The sequence below is a fragment of the Diorhabda sublineata genome, chromosome 5 (assembly GCF_026230105.1).
Source record: "Diorhabda sublineata isolate icDioSubl1.1 chromosome 5, icDioSubl1.1, whole genome shotgun sequence".
Classification (NCBI taxonomy): domain Eukaryota; kingdom Metazoa; phylum Arthropoda; class Insecta; order Coleoptera; family Chrysomelidae; genus Diorhabda; species Diorhabda sublineata.
The window spans coordinates 37664185-37685274 of NC_079478.1; the positions used below are offsets into that span (position 1 = coordinate 37664185).

At 32.1% G+C, this 21090-nt stretch overlaps 1 protein-coding gene across 1 annotated transcript in view; it reads right to left on the reverse strand.

The window, feature by feature from the left end:
• Window positions 1-3070: 3070 nt before the first annotated feature.
• LOC130444614 (MOXD1 homolog 2) overlaps window positions 3071-21090 on the reverse strand; it is a 109270-nt gene continuing 91250 nt past the window's right edge. The window contains exons 4-7 of the mRNA XM_056779848.1: window positions 14885-15163; window positions 11097-11926; window positions 5800-5968; window positions 3071-5730 (exon numbers count right to left, since the gene is read on the reverse strand). Coding sequence (XP_056635826.1) covers window positions 5440-5730; window positions 5800-5968; window positions 11097-11926; window positions 14885-15163 — 1569 coding nt within the window. The 3' untranslated portion in view covers window positions 3071-5439. The remainder of the gene's footprint in view (window positions 5731-5799; window positions 5969-11096; window positions 11927-14884; window positions 15164-21090) is intronic.

Consider the following 21090-nt stretch of genomic DNA (forward strand, 5'->3'; position numbering starts at 1 on the left):
AAAATAACGTCAAAGTTAATATCGAAGTTTATGTCATAAAACGTCAAAATTAACGTCGATATTAGTGTTTAAGTTAATGTCAAAAAACATGAAGGTTGATGTCAATATTAATATGAAAATAACGTCAAAATTAATGTCTAAATAATGTCAATATCACTGTCAAAATAACGTCAAAATTAATGTCGAAGTTGATGTCAAAATTAATGTCAAAATAACGTCAATATTAATGAAAAAATTACGTCAAAATTAGTGTCAATATTATTGTCAAAATTATGTCAAAATTATGTCAATATTGATGTCAAAATAACATCAAAATTAATGCCAAAGTAAATGTCAAAAAAACGTGAAAATCAATGTCAAAATAACGTCAATATTAATGTCAAAATAACGTCAATATTAATGTCAAAATAACGTCAAGATGAATGTCAAAATAACGTCAAAGTTAATATCGAAGTTTATGTCATAAAACGTCAAAATTAACGTCGATATTAGTGTTTAAGTTAATGTCAAAAAACGTCAAAATTAACGTCGATATTAGTGTTTAAGTTATTGTCAAAAAACATCAAGGTTAATGTCAATATTAATATCAAAATAACGTCAAAATTAATGTCTAAATAATGTCAATATCACTGTCAAAATAACGTCAAAATTAATGTCGAAGTTGATGTCAAAATCAATGTCAAAATTAATGTCAAAATAACGTCAATATTAATGTCAAAATAACGTCAAAATTAGTGTCAATATTATTGTCAAAATTACATCAAAATTATGTCAATATTAATGTCAAAATTACGTCAAAATTATGTGAATATTGATCTCAAAATAACATCAAAATTAATGTCAAAGTAAATGTCAAAAAAACGTGAAAATTAATGTCAATATTAATGTCAAAATAACGTCAAAGATAATGTCAATATTAATGTCAAAATAACGTCAATATTAATGTCAAAATAACGTCAAAATTAATGTCAATATAACGTCAAAATTAATGTCAATATAACGTCAAAATTAATGTCAATATAACGTCAAAATAACGAGAATATCAATGTCAAAATTGATGTTAATATTAATGTCAAAATAACGTCAAAACTAATATCAATATTACTGTCAAAATAACGTCAAAATTAATGTCAAAATAACGTCAAAATTAATGTTAATATTAATGTCAAAATAACGTCAATATGAATGTCAAAATAACGTCAAAATTAATGTCAAAATAACGTCAAAATTGATGTTAATATTAATGTCAAAATAAAGTCAATATGAATGTCAAAATAACGTTAATATGAATGTCAAAATAACGTCAAAATTAACGTCAAAATTAATGTCAAAATAACGTCAAAATTGATGTTAATATTAATGTCAAAATAACGTCAATATGAATGTCAAAATAACGTTATTATGAATGTCAAAATAACGTCAAAATTAATGTCAAAATAACGTCAAAGTTAATTTCAATATTAATGTCAAAATAACGTCAAAATTAACGTCAAAATTAATGTCAAAATAACGTCAAAATTGATGTTAATATTAATGTCAAAATAACGTCAATATGAATGTCAAAATAACGTTAATATGAATGTCAAAATAACGTCAAAATTAACGTCAAAATTAATGTCAAAATAACGTCAAAATTAACGTCAAAATTAACGTCAAAATTAATGTCAAAATAACGTCAAAGTTAATTTCAATATTTATGTCAAAATAACGTCAAAATTAACGTCAAGATTAATGTTAAAATAACGTTGAAATTGATGTTAATATGAATGTCAAAATAACGTCAATATGAATGTCAAAATAACGTTAATATGAATGTCAAAATAACGTCAAAATTAACGTCAAAATTAATGTCAAAATAACGTCAAAATGACGTTAATATGAATGTCAAAATAACGTCAAAATTAACGTCAAAATTAATGTCGAAGATGATGTGAAAAAACGTCAAAATTAATGTCAATATTAATGTCAACATTGTTAGATTATTTGTCAGAATTTGATGTCAAAATAAAATTTTTAACTATGAACATAGTTTCAATCCATAAAATTTTTCTTCTCGTTGATTTTAGATTAAAATTAAATAAAATATATTGTTCGAAATGTATATTGTTGAGACGGGGCTCCTAATCGGAGTTAATTTACGATAATCGGAAATTTTTCAATCTACCTCGTAACCGAACGATATTCAATATATCAAAAAAGAAATATTCAAATATCCCGAAAGGTTTTTGAGTCCCTCAAGGGATACCAATGTAATCACGGTATCTTTCAATCCAATCTCTTTGAATCCTTTGAGTAATATGTTGCCAGAGAATGCCTAGCTGGGGTGTATTTAAATTTGAGTTATGCTCGTGTTCTATTTGGATCATTAAGGCGGAATAAATGAACGAACGTAAAGGAGTTCCTATCAATTTGGAATATCTACCTTTACCTGAGTTATTTACTACGTTCTATTTAAATGTTCCTAATATATTAAGTAACTCAATGAAATAATATACAAAATAATATTCACTAATTTTTTTTTTCAAATAAAACATACTTTTATCTTATCCCCGGTATATTAATTTTATATTGAAAGGTATTCCAATTAAATTCGTCGATATTATTAAGTTCAATAACGATTTTACCTGCTTCTCTTATTTATTTAATCGAAACGATCATCTGAAACGTATAAATTGCAATTTGGCAAATGGAAAAATTTTTCAACCATGATTTCCAACTCGCTATAGTAATTGGAATAAAAACATAACCTCAATAAGTACACAGAACTTCGGTAAATTTGATTAGATGATATACTTTTACTAAAAACTGGGAATCCAAGTGAGGGCTGCAACAAACTCGGATTTCCATAACGTATTTCCAAAATTTTGAAAAATATATTTCCAAAAAATAGGACGTTTACTAAAATTCTCAAGAATTGTACACCGCGCGCTATAGTTAAATCAAATACGAGGGTTGCTAATTAAGTTCGCGAAAATTTTGTCTTATAAACTCACTTCAACTTTTGGAGTATTTTCTCCGCAATTACTACGAGGTTCGTTCTAAAATATCAATTATAAATAAAACGAGATTATTTATTGCTAGATATTTATTTATCGTCGAGATTTATTTATAAAATATATTACACAAGATATCTACACTGTACAAGATGAAGATTGTTTTTTTTTCCTTGTTCTTATCCAACAAATTATATGTATAATAAATTAAATACGGGGGGATTTACAAAAGATAAACTATATATAGCACCAGTCAGACTACTAATACAATGTACAATAGAGTTTAATCAAATTTACACATAAATACAAAAAAATATATAACAACAAAGATAATACGTAATGAGATAACGAAACAATTTTTTTCTTAAGGTTGTTTTTGATTACCCCTCGTAACGAATAAGAAGTAGATATAATATAAAGGACACGTGTTAAGTAAACATTTTGCTTAATTTATATAAATACAATTTTTTTACGAGGTTTGATTGAAAATATCACTAATACGAGGACGGTTCTAAAAGTATTTGACGTGACTTGATAAGTTTGGAAAATTGTTAGGAATAATTTTCATTGACTTTAAAGGAAAAAGTAAAACTATCAACGGGAAATATTACGCAACGTTTAAGCGGAAAAATCGAGCAAAATCGGTCACTTTTGTCAACTATTACATCCTTTTTTGCAATTTTTTCCAATCGTCGGATTTAAATACAAATTGAAAAAATAAATTTATTCTTTTCGTTTTTAAAAAGGATTTACTTACCTAACTGCTCTTTCTTCAATATTTTTCGCTATCAATTTATCTAATTTGATGTCTTTTTCATATTCCCCATGTCCCTTTTTTTTATTAGTGATATTTTCGATCATACCTCGTAGCAAATTTGTAAAAATAAGACTGAAACGAATACGAAAAACTTAATAACAAATAAAGTTTCGTACTTCGCATTCTATCATCGGCTACGAGGTGTAATAAAAAATTTATACCGTAAGAAAATTGAAATTTTCTTATCTCATCAGGTATAAGGAAAAATTCGGGAAAACTCATAAACTTCAACTAACAACAATATCTCAATTATATAGTGGAAAGTAATTTCAACATCCTCAATATTCACCTAGCGAGTACATTTGAAATTATGGCGCAGTCAGTAGGATATCGAAATATAACTTTTGTTAAACGAAAAAGAAAAAAAAAAATTATGAAAAACGTGCTTATATCTACTTGCATCACAGACCTTTCGCGGCATATATTTTTGTCCAAACCGGCAAATCAGCCGCACCTTTAGAGCGATTAAATAAAGGGTTTCAGTCGTCCAAAAACTTTCTACTGATACAAAATACGACAGCGATTATTGCAGAACCAAAATAAAAACGTTTTCGTTGATCAAACGTCTTGTTTTTAGGATTTTTTGATTGGATAAGCAGAAGGTTCAAAGAAAGAAGTTGATAATCATAATGAACACACTGTTTATACCAAAAATATTGTTGTAAACAGTGTGTTCAGTAAGAGAAAAAAATGATCAAACCTGGGACCCAAAAACGGACACTCTGAGCAACATAAACCAGAAATTAGAGTTTGGGAATACTTGAACAAGCTAAATAAGTAAAATAAAGTTACTCAATGGATTTCGGGATACATTGGAATGGAAGAAAATGATATAGATGACGGATTCGTTAAGGAAACCCTATTTGGAAACGTGCAAGCTGCCAAAACACGTTTTTTCCCATAAGAAAGCTTCGGAAAAGAATAAACATTAACATAGATTAAAATAAGCGAATCTAGGATTATAAACGAGAGTCCTGTCGGGGTCCTGTTTCCTCAAAGACGCGGATAATTCAGCCTGCAGATTCTCGAAAAGTACGAAAAATAAAGACGAAGATTTCTGGTAGTACCCAAAATTTTTTTTTGATAAATTTAGATAAAAACGATTATTGTATTGCGATAATTTTGATAAACGCGGTTTCGTCGAGCTTAAAAAGCTATTAACAGAGAGAGAAAGAAAAAACAAACCCATCGGCATGACATATTCGGGACAGACTGTTTGAGTGATTAACACCAAAATGGGTTGCGGTTGATTAAACGTAAATTTATAGTCATTGTTTCGTTTTTCCTCTTCATTGAGCTTCTTGTTATTTCAGTGCTAATGGACGGGAGCCGTACCTTCGTTATTTACAAGCAATAATCGACTGTGAAGTCAATCGACGTTTTTTTTTTTAAAAAAACGATAAAAGTATCAGTAGAATTTTTTATTTTTATCAACTTTAACCCTTTAAGACACCTATAAATATATGTATATGTATTTAAAATCCACCTAATGACAATCTAACAGAACCTGGCCGATCGGACTAGCAAAAACATGACTTGGAATAAAAATAATTCACAATATAAACGTCGGGTTTTTTAGGAAAAGATTATTTCAAACGAAAAGAATTTCAACGAATTTAGTACGCGTCTTCAACGATTAAACCACACTAGGAATACCGAGAGAAATATAACAACACTATTTACAATAACTACAGGTGCTGTATTGAGTCTGCTAAGTCCAAGGGATTCCTCAACGACGGGACTACTACTTCTGGACACTTTACTCCTAGCAGCACCTTCTATATGATTACCGTCGAGTTCTATGATCGGCGTACCGCCCGGCCAACCTTCCGTACTATATCTCCTATAATTACATTGATCTATCACGTGTTTGATATAAGGACGAGATATATTAGGATAGTGGGAATCCTTATCCGTATCCTGTAAAAAATAAATTATTGTAATCCCTTGAAAATAATGGAAAAAAATGAGATGTTAGTGTACACGTACCGGTAATAGCGTTGATTGCCAAGTCCAGCATAAAGGTTTGAAGGAACCTTTCGTGGTAGCGTCTTGAAAACTTTGAAATTGATTGTCCCAATCGTATGACACCAAACGATTTTCTAATGTCATGCCGGCTAATTCCGGCGGAGCCGTTATCCTTACAGGATTCGAACCACTGAAACAATAAATGATTATTACAAAATTTTGTATGACAATCCATAATTTTACTTTATATTTATGATTTAGTATCGACAAGCTACGATTCTTTTATCCATTTTATTAAACGAACATTGAATTAAAATGTCGCAAATTCAATTTAAACGATGATATATTCGTCAAAATGAACCGAGTGTAGCTCCAGACCTCGCTGCATGGATTTCCAAATCTACTGTACAAAATTATGTCTTCAAAAAGATTGAATACCCATCGTATAGTCCTGATTTGATCTCTTTTTTATTCACAAAGCTGTAGTTAACATTAAACAGACGATAAACGAATATTTTGACTCCCAAAGAAGTTTTGATTGATCAGAAATAGTTGCCACAAAAATTAACGATGAAAGATTGTTCAAAATCAACCAAGAAGTATTCCAGACCTCGCTGCATGGATTTCCAAGTCTACTGTACAAAATTATGTCTTCAAAGAGATGAAACACCCACCATATAGTCCCGATTTGACACCGTTTTTGTTAGCAGAGCTGTAGTTGGAATTAAACAGACGATAAACGAATATTTTGACTCCCAAAGAAGTTTTGATTGATCAGAAATAGTTGCCACAAAAATTAACGATGAAAGATTGTTCAAAATCAACCAAGAAATACTCCAGACCTCGCTGCATGGATTTCCAAGTCTACTGTACAAAATTATGTCTTCAAAAAGATTGAATACCCATCGTATAGTCCTGATTTGATCTCTTTTTTATTCACAAAGCTGTAGTTAACATTAAACAGACGATAAACGAATATTTTGACTCCCAAAGAAGTTTTGATTGATCAGAAATAGTTGCCACAAAAATTAACGATGAAAGATTGTTCAAAATCAACCAAGAAATACTCCAGACCTCGCTGCATGGATTTCCAAGTCTACTGTACAAAATTATGTCTTCAAAAAGATTGAATACCCATCGTATAGTCCTGATTTGATCTCTTTTTTATTCACAAAGCTGTAGTTAACATTAAACAGACGATAAACGAATATTTTGACTCCCAAAGAAGTTTTGATTGATCAGAAATAGTTGCCACAAAAATTAACGATGAAAGATTGTTCAAAATCAACCAAGAAATACTCCAGACCTCGCTGCATGGATTTCCAAGTCTACTGTACAAAATTATGTCTTCAAAAAGATTGAATACCCATCGTATAGTCCTGATTTGATCTCTTTTTTATTCACAAAGCTGTAGTTAACATTAAACAGACGATAAACGAATATTTTGACTCCCAAAGAAGTTTTGATTGATCAGAAATAGTTGCCACAAAAATTAACGATGAAAGATTGTTCAAAATCAACCAAGAAATACTCCAGACCTCGCTGCATGGATTTCCAAGTCTACTGTACAAAATTATGTCTTCAAAAAGATTGAATACCCATCGTATAGTCCTGATTTGATCTCTTTTTTATTCACAAAGCTGTAGTTAACATTAAACAGACGATAAACGAATATTTTGACTCCCAAAGAAGTTTTGATTGATCAGAAATAGTTGCCACAAAAATTAACGATGAAAGATTGTTCAAAATCAACCAAGAAATACTCCAGACCTCGCTGCATGGATTTCCAAGTCTACTGTACAAAATTATGTCTTCAAAAAGATTGAATACCCATCGTATAGTCCTGATTTGATCTCTTTTTTATTCACAAAGCTGTAGTTAACATTAAACAGACGATAAACGAATATTTTGACTCCCAAAGAAGTTTTGATTGATCAGAAATAGTTGCCACAAAAATTAACGATGAAAGATTGTTCAAAATCAACCAAGAAATACTCCAGACCTCGCTGCATGGATTTCCAAGTCTACTGTACAAAATTATGTCTTCAAAAAGATTGAATACCCATCGTATAGTCCTGATTTGATCTCTTTTTTATTCACAAAGCTGTAGTTAACATTAAACAGACGATAAACGAATATTTTGACTCCCAAAGAAGTTTTGATTGATCAGAAATAGTTGCCACAAAAATTAACGATGAAAGATTGTTCAAAATCAACCAAGAAATACTCCAGACCTCGCTGCATGGATTTCCAAGTCTACTGTACAAAATTATGTCTTCAAAAAGATTGAATACCCATCGTATAGTCCTGATTTGATCTCTTTTTTATTCACAAAGCTGTAGTTAACATTAAACAGACGATAAACGAATATTTTGACTCCCAAAGAAGTTTTGATTGATCAGAAATAGTTGCCACAAAAATTAACGATGAAAGATTGTTCAAAATCAACCAAGAAATACTCCAGACCTCGCTGCATGGATTTCCAAGTCTACTGTACAAAATTATGTCTTCAAAAAGATTGAATACCCATCGTATAGTCCTGATTTGATCTCTTTTTTATTCACAAAGCTGTAGTTAACATTAAACAGACGATAAACGAATATTTTGACTCCCAAAGAAGTTTTGATTGATCAGAAATAGTTGCCACAAAAATTAACGATGAAAGATTGTTCAAAATCAACCAAGAAATACTCCAGACCTCGCTGCATGGATTTCCAAGTCTACTGTACAAAATTATGTCTTCAAAAAGATTGAATACCCATCGTATAGTCCTGATTTGATCTCTTTTTTATTCACAAAGCTGTAGTTAACATTAAACAGACAATAAACGAATATTTTGACTCCCAAAGATGTTTTGATTGATCAGAAATAGTTGCCACAAAAATTAACGATGAAACATTCTTCAAAATCAACCAAGAAATACTCCAGACCTCGCTGCATGGATTTCCAAGTCTACTGTATAAAATTATGTCTTCAAAAAGATTGAATACCCATCGTATAGTCCTGATTTGATCTCTTTTTTATTCACAAAGCTGTAGTTAACATTAAACAGACGATAAACGAATATTTTGACTCCCAAAGAAGTTTTGATTGATCAGAAATAGTTGCCACAAAAATTAACGATGAAACATTCTTCAAAATCAACCAAGAAATACTCCAGACCTCGCTGCATGGATTTCCAAGTCTACTGTACAAAATTATGTCTTCAAAAAGATTGAATACCCATCGTATAGTCCTGATTTGATCTCTTTTTTATTCACAAAGCTGTAGTTAACATTAAACAGACGATAAACGAATATTTTGACTCCCAAAGATGTTTTGATTGATCAGAAATAGTTGCCACAAAAATTAACGATGAAACATTCTTCAAAATCAACCAAGAAGTATTCCAGACCTCGCTGCATGGATTTCCAAGACTACTACACAAGATTATGTCTTCAAAAAGATTGAATATCCATCGTATAGTCCTGATTTGATCTCTTTTTTATTCACAAAGCTGTAGTTAACATTAAACAGACGATAAACGAATATTTTGACTCCCAAAGAAGTTTTGATTGATCAGAAATAGTTGCCACAAAAATTAACGATGAAAGATTGTTCAAAATCAACCAAGAAATACTCCAGACCTCGCTGCATGGATTTCCAAGTCTACTGTACAAAATTATGTCTTCAAAAAGATTAAATACCCATCGTATAGTCCTGATTTGATCTCTTTTTTATTCACAAAGCTGTAGTTAACATTAAACAGACGATAAACGAATATTTTGACTCCCAAAGAAGTTTTGATTGATCAGAAATAGTTGCCACAAAAATTAACGATGAAAGATTGTTCAAAATCAACCAAGAAATACTCCAGACCTCGCTGCATGGATTTCCAAGTCTACTGTACAAAATTATGTCTTCAAAAAGATTGAATACCCATCGTATAGTCCTGATTTGACCCCGTTTTTATTAGCAAAGCTGTAGTTGGAATTAAACAGACGATAAACGGATATTTTGACTTCGAAAGACGTTGTGTTTGATCAGAAATTGTTTAAATATTGAAAGTGGAATTTTAAAAAGACAAATATACGGAAAGACCTAAGTCATGTATCAAAATGTATCAAAAAATATGATAAATTCGAAATTAAAGATGATTATTTATGAAATTTCGATATCGTTTGAAAGTTAGAACTGTCGGAATTAATTAAGGAGTAAATTTTTAAACAGACTTCTTATTATTACTTACCACAACAAAATTTGAAACTGTATTAAGAAACTTCGGAAAACGATGGATTACGTCGAAAACAACTTTATACAACGTCATGGAACATTTCGAAAGTTTAATCTAATACGAAATTTAAGCGGTAACGTGGAAGCTTTTTGAATTACACGTCGAAAAAAAAATCAATTTTCGAAACTTTTGTAAGTACAAGAAAATGTACTAGAAAAGTTTTACAGAAGAAATAGTCAATTTCTCTCAATACAACTCGGAATTTTTTGGGTTTCATGTGAAAATTTTGACGCTTTTCATGATGAACCACAAAAAATAATGTATATACAGGGTGGAAAACTAATCAATATGCCGTATCTTCGAAACTATCAACTTTTTCTATAACAATAAGAAAGTAAAAAGGATTTCTAAAAGGAAAAACCGTTTCTTCAAACTCATACACTATAAACTAATAAAATCATTGTTAATTTAACGTGCGGCCACTTTTCTTGCAACGCCACGCAATAAAGAATTGCTGAAACTGAAGCATATTTGAGGCAAAAGACAAAAACCTTTACTGAATCAAGTGAAAACGTTTCTCTATTTCACCAAGACAACGCATCGATTAGCAAATCGATGGTTGAATCGAATTAATCACACTTCGAAGCGCTTCCTCATCCACCGTATGCTCTAGATCTGGATCTCAGTGATTACTAATCTCAAAAAATGCTCGACGGTAGCAAATTCAGTAAAAATTGATAAAGAATTGCTGAAACCGAAGCATATTTGAGGCAAAAGACAAAACTTCTACTGAATCAAGTGAAAACGTTTCTCTGTTTCACCAAGACAACGCATCGATTAACAAATCGATGGTTGAATCGAATTAATCACACTTCGAAGCGCTTCCTCATCCACCGTATGCTCTAGATCTGGATCTCAGTGATTACTAATCTCAAAAAATGCTCGACGGTAGCAAATTCAGTAAAAACTGCTGAAATTGGAGCTTGGAGAAGCGTTGGAATTATAATATTCGTTCCTGAAGGAGGTTATATTGGAAAAAAAAGATTTTCCAACATACAGCGCTGTTTTCTACATCAAAATAAATATTTAAAAAAATTTTACTTACGGACTAAGTTCCTGGATGCCCAAAGAATGTAAAACGGTAGGTAGACTTGGCAAACTGTGACAAGCCGCTAATGATTTTTGTTTGGGGTAGTACAACCCCATAACCAGACACGTTTCCTCTCGACTATTCAGACCGCCGAGAGTTATGGCGCTCCTACCTGAACTATTATACGTGCACTGCGTTATTAAATGATCGCCCGGTAAAATACGCACCGGCGCCCCAAGTTTTCTATATTCCTGATATTCCGAATCTAAATTATCGTCACTAGCTATAGGAGGTTGTTCGATATTACCGCGGATATGTTTTAAAACGACTTGTTTGCCGATTTTGTGCGTCTTCATCACAATCGCGAACATATTGATACCGTTACGAGGAAAAGCTTGTTTGGTGCAAGCCGAAACGCAATGTCCCGACGAAATCACTTTCTGTTGACCCGGCGGAATGATATGTCTCCAATTCGGATCCATTCCGATGGAAATAACACCGGCGTCGTGTCTCCTCAACTCCGGAGTGAAATACAAACGTAAACCGGAACCGTCTATACCTCGCGCACTTCCTTCTAAAGGTGTTTGATAGTGAGTTTCCAGAAGGTAGTACCTGGAATTTTGGGGATCTATGGGATAACCAGCTTCCGGTGGGAAACTGAATCCTTCGGAACCTCTCGCCCAACTCGCTACGACGGTATTACAAGAAAACGGTTGGGAATTGGTGTCGTAGCATCGATTACCCGGAGTATCAGCTAATTTTTCTATCATATTATTATCTTGACATTCGTATAATACGAGATGATGAAGACCGCTTGCGCCGTTGATGCTCTGAAGAGGTTCGTACTGTAAAAAACCAAAAACATACGATTATGTAAAGAAAATTTAAACGAAACTACCTTAATTTCGTTTTTTATCTCACTTTTCTTTATTTAATCTATTTCTATTGTTGGCCCGGAGTTGTATTTTCCGCAAACGCGAACTAATTTCAATTTTCTCGGCGGATTCGGGGAATGCGTATGAATAGGATAGACTATTCGCCTGATGTAACGTTCTATCAAATTTGAATTCTCCGCGGAATTTCCACGTATCTGCAGGTTGAATTTTCGAAAATATGACATGTAAATTGCTTAGATTCGAACGCGATTCACGAATTTGCCAACGTTTCAGCCATAAGGCTTTGTTATTTAAATAAGAATACATTCTAATATCGGGAAGGAATATCAATCGAAAAATTACACAATCATTTGTTTATATATAAATTATTTATTAGAAAAAAAGTCGCCATAACTCATGGAACCGAACGGCTGCTACAACTCCTCCAATACAATTTACTCAAAACAAATACAACGAATTTCTACCCAGATCATAACTGAACCTTCTCGAAGGGACAGTTGAAGAAAGGACATCAATTGAACGAAAACATCATCCAAGAAGAAAATCTGAAGACCAAGTTTTGTCATTTCCACTAGGAACTGCAGTGCAGCAACAAACAACCAGTAATCTCTCGACCAAGTCCTTCTAGAACCTTTATTTCTTTACTTTTTGTAAAAGAATCTTTACCATAATATATATTTTTGGTGTTGACAAGATATAGTTTTATCTAATCGATCAACAAGAACGAAAACCTCAAAAAGAAGAAAATCTGAAGACCAAGTTTAGTCATTTCCACTAGGAACTGCAGTGCAGCAACAAACAACCAGTAATCCCTCGACCAAGTCCTTCTAGAACCTTTATTTCTTTACTTGTAGTAAAATAATCTTCACCATAATATATATTTTTGGTGTTGACAAGATATAGTTTTATCTAATCGATCAACAAGAACGAAAACCTCAAAAAGAAGAAAATCTGAAGACCAAGTTTTGTCATTTCCACTAGGAACTGCAGTGCAGCAACAAACAACCAGTAATCCCTCGACCAAGTCCTTCTAGAACCTTTATTTCTTTACTTTTAGTAAAATAATCTTCACCATAATATATATTTTTGGTGTTGACAAGATATAGTTTTATCTAATCGATCAACAAGAACGAAAACCTCAAAAAGAAGAAAATCTGAAGACCAAGTTTAGTCATTTCCACTAGGAACTGCAGTGCAGCAACAAACAACCAGTAATCTCTCGACCAAGTCCTTCTAGAACCTTTATTTCTTTACTTTTAGTAAAATAATCTTCACCATAATATATATTTTTGGTGTTGACAAGATATAGTTTTATCTAATCGATCAACAAGAACGAAAACCTCAAAAAGAAGAAAATCTGAAGACCAAGTTTTGTCATTTCCACTAGGAACTGCAGTGCAGCAACAAACAACCAGTAATCTCTCGACCAAGTCCTTCTAGAACCTTTATTTCTTTACTTTTTGTAAAAGAATCTTCACCATAATATATATTTTTGGTGTTGACAAGATATAGTTTTATCTAATCGATCAAGAAGAACGAAAACCTCATCAATGAAGAAAATCTGAAGACCAAGTTTAGTCATTTCCACTAGGAACTGCAGTGCAGCAACAAACAACCAGTAATCTCTCGACCAAGTCCTTCTAGAACCTTTATTTCTTTACTTTTTGTAAAAGAATCTTTACCATAATATATATTTTTGGTGTTGACAAGATATAGTTTTATCTAATCGATCAACAAGAACGAAAACCTCATCAAATCACTTTCTGACGATGAATAATAAAACCCAGAGGATAGTAACGAAACAAATCGTTGAAGAATGAGCAGTTAACCTTACCAGCTCTTCCACCATCTGGAGCATACAAAAAGATTTGATGCTCATCGAGGAAGGTCAATATCAAAGCAGTGATGAATCAGTTTATGGTATAATTTCCTGATTTCCTCGACGTCATCTTCTAAATTTGTAGATTCAACACTTGAGTGTATTGCTGATCAAGGATAACGTATTATTATTGATGAAGAATCCCATCCCATTGATTTAGTACCAGCCAGTACCAAGATCGTTAATCAGTTAAGTTTGGTAACAACTTCATAGATCGCTATCGATGGACATACCTTCGAAAGGTTCGAGGTGAACGTTGGGATGCATTTTATCACCTAGACAAAAGTGGAAACTTCCACCAAAGATAGGATTTTGGTTAGGTTAGGTTAAGAGGTCCAGATCTGTATCAATACTGATCTTGCAAACATTCTAGAGTGACATAGACGTCATTTGATTGAGGTTAATGCAGAAAACAACCAGACTGCTCTATGTACAAAGAATACTAGTCCTGCAGCTCAGGATTTGGTCCTGTCTCAATCCCACCTAGAGCAGTATTTGCAGGATCCCAAAAACCAAACGATTTTGCCTGTAGATATCCAGGATGTTAATTTACTAACCTACAGAAGTTCAAGATCTGTATCTTTAGGTGGTTAATAGATTCAGTTGCAGTTCATCATATTTCTAAAAGTTAGAATTATTTAAACAACATATTCAATTAACGTGAACGAAATGATGATATTAGACATCGTTAGTCAAGATTTATGAACCCCCAGATTACTCAGTCAGCTCTCTAGTTTGATAGGGTGAGATTTCATAATCTAATGTTTGCTTTCGGTCTTGTATAAACTAGAATATGTACTTTATGTAAAGAATTATCTAGTCGGATAATTTAGAAATTTCAGCATGTTTGTTAAAACTATATTTGTTCTAATAAAACACGTTGCATAATATAGTTAACTAATTGAATAACGTTCTAATATATTAATATATGTTTCGCTGTACATAGATAAATTGATGTTGTTAGTTTTGAGGTTAGGAATCAATTAAATCCGTAACATAAATCGAAGAATATCAAACAATTAACTTACCCTTATCAAATGATGCTTCCTGGTGATTGTAGGTATCTTGAAAATCCTACACCAAGATATGGAATCTCCTGGAGGCGGTGGTTCTATGGCAGGATTCCTCAATTCCCAAATCCGAGCTGTTTCTTCGGGTCGAGGTGCGTCTTGATCGGCCCTTTGTACTAAATACAAAGATTGACTTCCTCTGTTTGTTATTTCGTGTTGAGGAAGGGATTTTGGACCCACGGCGCCACCTACCGGTTCGTCTTTATGGTACGCCCATATTATTCTCATCGTGTCGTTCTGAAACAAATAAAATAAAATGTTTTATGACGATTGTTGTTTAGTTTTGGGTTCATATGCATAGATCCATGAAAACGTTTGCGATTCAATGAATGTCAATGTCAAAAGTTGACATTGACACATCGCTGTTGCCATATCTCAAAATTTGAGATATAGTCATAGATAAATTGTAGTATATAACTCGGAATCGCCCGAAATAAAGTGAATTACGATTTATATTATCACCCGTTAATTGTTCAATATTTTTTTTATTGTTTTTTATTTTCTAGCGACCGATTTAACATCGATTTAAATTTGCTAATAACTATACATGTCTCGAAGTGGTTTTTTAGATAATTTCGGGTTATTAATGATTTATTTTTGGGAAAAGGGGATCAGCTGTTAAAGTGGGCGGTACTTTAAGTCGTTATAAACGTTAACAACCTAATATTTTGGACCATTATTTATTTTATTTTGTGTTCAAGAAGATCCGGAAACAAGATAAACCAATAAAAGTTGTTATTAATATTTTATCGATGAAAAGATTTTAAAATTTTCGTATATAATAAATTGTTTGTTGGGTAAATATTAAAATTTCGATGGATACGTTGAAGATTTAAAGGAAAAATGACTTTTCCTTTGAGAAAATTAATCACAAATCACACAAAATAATACTGAGAAGCGATTTAATGTATTAAATTACTTTTGATTATCACTATATATATATATGAAAGTAAATATTTATTTGTGTTATTGAAGGTCGAAACGTTGCAATCAACTACATTCGCTGAATAACTACGAATCAAGTTTTTTTTTTATCAAATCTAGTTGAAATAAATATCTATATGAACAACTCGTTAAAAAGTAATTTCGAAATAAAACAAAAATAAATTTTATCTTCATTAAAATTATAAATCAAAACGTTTATTTTTGTATACCGTTTAAAAGATTGTCAATGAACAATTCTGAAATTTCTGGGAACTAATGGCTTCACATATACAAGAAAAACTTCCATATGAACAAGAACCGTCTGCAAATAGACAAATCTTGCTCTTGGGAAACTGCGTTGAAGCAGAAACTTCGTCCAGTGATCTTGGTGACCTCCATGGTACATCGGAGGCAGTGACCAGCTATTGGTTTCTTGGTTAAGTGTTTTCCAAGTCTCTACAACATCTCCAAGATATTCTTTGTCTTCATTCTGGTTGTGTTTAACCTTGGACTCCAAGATGAATCTTCAAAAATATGTTTTTGATGGTTCTAATGAGCTGAAGGTTAATCTTCAGTTCCAAATTAGATCGTTTCCCGTTTTATTAGACCTTTTGAATCGTTTTTTGACTTTATTTGGTGTCTTATAGGTTTTAGCAATAAATATCTGGTTCACAGATGATTAAACATTCAATAAAAAACTTCACATATACAAGCAAGACATTTGCTTGCTCTTGGGAAACTGCGTTGAAGCAGAAACTTCGTCTAGAGATCTTGGTGAGCTCCATGTTATCATCGGAGGCAGTGACCAGCTATTGGTTTCTTGGTTAAGTGTTTTCCAAGCCTCTACAACATCTCTAAGATATTCTTTGTCTTCATTCTGGTTGTGTTTAACCTTGGAATCCGAAATGAATCTTTAAAAATATGTTTTTGTTGGCTCTAATGAGCTGGAGGTTAATCTTCAGTTCTAAATTAGATCGTTTCCCGTTTTATTAGACCTTTTGCATCGTTTTTTGACTTTATTTGGTGTCTTATAGGTTTTAGCAATAAATATCTGGTTCACAGATGATTAAACATTCAATAAAAAACTTCACATATACAAGCAAGACATTTGCTTGCTCTTGGGAAACTGCGTTGAAGCAGAAACTTCGTCCAGAGATCTTGGTGAGCTCCATGGTACATCGGAGGCAGTGACCAGCTATTGGTTTCTTGGTTAAGTGTTTTCCAAGCCTCTACAACATCTCCAAGATATTCTTTGTCTTCATTCTGGTTGTGTTTAACCTTGGAATCCGAAATGAATCTTTAAAAATATGTTTTTGTTGGTTCTAATGAGCTGGAGGTTAATCTTCAGTTCCAAATTAGATCGTTTCCCGTTTTATTAGACCTTTTGAATCGTTTTTTGACTTTATTTGGTGTCTTATAGTTGTTAGCAATAAATATCTGGTTCACAGATGATTAAACATTCAATAAAAAACTTTTAATCGGATTAAATATTAATGAAAATGTTAAATAACTTCAAGGTTTGTCAATTTCAAGTAGTCATAGACAAATAACCCAATGTAACTATCTTAAAATTGTTTTTTTTTTTAATTTTTCGATGTTACAAAAAAAGACTTTTTTGTAACTTTTCCGGAAAGTATTTTTCAATGAAAAATATTTGTGCTTGAATAATTTCGTTCCCAAAATTTATAAAAATTAATTTATGGGGAGGTTTTCTACGAGGACGATTCCAGAAGTATCTAACGTGACCTAGAGATGGCGGTAGTAACTTGAAAAGTACCTTTGCGTTTGCAGTATTTGTTTCTGTGAATTTTGTATAGAAAAATAAACAAAATTATATGATTTTCAAGATGCAAATACTAGTTTATAGACATATATTGTTATAATCAAAATCGTGACACTAATTTTCATTTAAAATACTTGTATATCAAATTATTCAATTTTTCGGATAAACCCGACGTAAAATTTTAGTTTATCGATTCCCACAAAATCGAATTAGTCGCGATCGGTCGTATTTCTAGTTCCCATGGATTCAATTCGACTATATAACGGTTTTATCAATAAATTAGATTTTTCTCTCTTTAAAAAGGATGCGGATTTACACAAAAAAATATAGAAACGAATCAAAATTTATTTATTTAAAACAAAATCTACCCTACGACGACTATAAAAACACGAATAAATAAGTTGGAATTGAATACTTCAAGTTTTAATCTGATTGAAGCTTCTGAAAATATCATACCATTGTTTCAAGATATTTCGCATTCGATTGAATAAATAGATAGTGAGAGTTCCTTTCTTAGAATCAATCTTGTTGACACTCAGATTGAGCTATGCGGTCGAGTTTCAATTTACCTCCAATGTCCACAGGCCGGGTATTGAACACAAAAACTCATAATCTCGACATTTTATTGATTATTTCCAATTTATTCATGCAAGTAACGTAAATTTCTGACTTGGAATCATCCTTTATACACTAAATCATCAAAAAAATCATTCATTGTACAAAAATTAGCCAAGGAACCTAACCTAACCTAACCTAACCTAACCTAACTTTAACCTAACCTAACCTAACCTAACCTAACATAACCTAACCTAACATAACCTAACCTAACATAACCTAACCTAATTAAACTTAAGGTAACCAATTCCATTAGGGGCCATCCATAAGTTACGTCACACGTTAAGGGGGTGAAAGGGGGTCGTCGAAGAGTGATATTTAATGACAAGGAGGTGGGGATGGTCCCAATTACGTGACTATATTTCGTATTACGTAAATTCACTAATCAACACAAGCAAATACGTTATAACGAAGTTTCGTCCGCAAAGAATTGCTGCTAGACCTGTCGGACAAACGGAACGAAAATTAAATTGATGCTACGCCGCTTAATTACTTTAATTAATATAATTAATCGTTTTTTGTTTTGTTAATTGTTTCAATAAACATTTCGTTCGATACAAGATTCGAACCTTCGATCTCCGTGTTGGAAATTAAGCACTTCGATAAGTTTCGACGAGATGTAGATATATACGAAATTAGAATTGATAAACTGAAAAGTATAAAATACTTTTTGGAATAACCTTAAGCTACATCCCCTTAATAGCCCTTAATCTAGGTCGAATGTTAAATTGGATTATAGGGCAGGGAAAGTTTCATTGTCTCTGACACATTTTAATGTTTCCGTTGGTTGTTGTTCGTGAATACTTTATAAGGTAAACTTGTGATTACGAACATCTGATATTATGTATTCAAAAAGGTCGTGAAGATTTTCCCTTTTTTCGTGGATAAATTTTTTATTAAGCGGTTAAAAAACTAGTATCAATTTTTCGTTTATGGAGTATTGGTAATCACCATAAAGACTTTCTATCGCACAAAAAGACAAATTAAATGTAATTAGAGTGGAAAATCTTGATTCAATGTTTTCTCCATCATTATCATCGTCTTTGACATGTGTTTCAAGATATAGGTCAAAGTTGACGTGCTCTTATTCAATTATTTTCTGATTCTACTCTAAAATTTCTCTATTTCTGTCATCATATGCTAGCATTTGATTCTAGTTAAGTTGGAATTTCGGGAACAGTGCGTAAACAGTCTTCAGTCTCGTCGAAACGCGCTTCAAACAGTGTAATCGTGAGTGTTGATGTAGTGGCTGTGCAAACAGTCTTCAGTCTCGTCGAAACGGTTGTATATTTTTGTGATGATTACTATTTTATCTAAATTTTCGTTTGAGGGTTCTTGTAGGTTATTTTCGATTGTTTTATTAGTTTTATTGGTACTTTTATTTCTTTAAAACGATATTTTCTTGTAACTGTGTCATATGCTGTTTATAAATCGATGTAAGATGCGTCCGCTCGAGAAAGAAAGCACTAGAGGATGAACTTTTTGAAAGTTGATTGATTCGAGAGGCGCCTGCCGTGTGGTGGTACTTGATCTAGAATTTCCGTGGATTGTAATGTTCGAGAAAAAATGTTTTTTACTTAAGATAACCTCACTTTATTTAATATAGTTAATTACAAGTTTTTATCGACGTTTATGCTATTTAATCACATTAGAATCGAAGTTGTTTTATAGTGGAGAAATTCTCATGTAAATTCTGCATTCCTGATGGATTTTTTCGTAATAAATCGACTTTCTCATGGAAATAAATGCAAATGATTCCGAAGGAGAATTATAAATAGTTCGGAAACTAGTATTAATAATTAATTATCATCATGTTTTATCTGTAAATTCATCTTTTGCATTTCTCTCGTTCACATAATAAACTAGGTGGATGTATTTTGAAGCGGGGGTCGCGTTTTTTAGGATCGTGACAATATTATCATATAGTGGATACAATGGATAAACTCTGGGTGGCCGAATTCACAATGACTCACGTATATTCGAAGGGGGAATGGAAATTACGTGAATAAAGATGAAAAGAACCCTCAAAAATATCGCCAGGCTTTATTATATCAATTTTCAAATGAAATATGATTATTTCGGCAGCAATTTTTTTTCAATACAAACACTCATCGTATGAAACATTATGCTTTTGAAGATATTAAAACGATAAATAGCAAAGATAATAATCGTTATATTGTAAATTGTTGTGAAAAATAATGTTTTCTAACCTTATTTCATACAAACTTTGTCATTTATTAGTATTTTTGTCTTTTAACCTTCTTTTTTATATAAAAAACAACCAATCCACTTTGTAAAATTGATTTTTTTACACGAATGACACTCATACACACGAGTTGTCTAATCTTCATGACAACCACGATCACAAGTTGACGCTCGACCATCCGGACTATACTAGAATAGTATTAGAAGAAGTATTTGAGAAAGAAAATTAAAAATATAAAAAAACTCATTTTATATCACTAGGGCTTTGCCAGATTACTGATTACCATAGGTTTGTTCAAGTAGACTTTATGTTTGAGGTGTTACCACAAAAAACAAATCAAAGAGCGTCAAATCGGGGCTACGTGGAGGCCAAGGGATTTGGAAACCAATTCCTTTCGAACCATGCAGTGGTTTTTTTGGATTTTTTTCTTCAGCAAATCCCAATCTTGATCCAAAGTTGGTATCTTTTGATTCCTGTGTTGATTGGAGCTGTAAACGACAAGTTTAAAGTCCCGGACGTTGTTGGACGACGTTTTACTGTTGGTGGTTTGTTTAAAACGCTCAACCCTGTATATTTGGAATAGAAATCTGCTCAACACATGAAGAATAAATTTGATCAGATCGTTAATGGGTATGA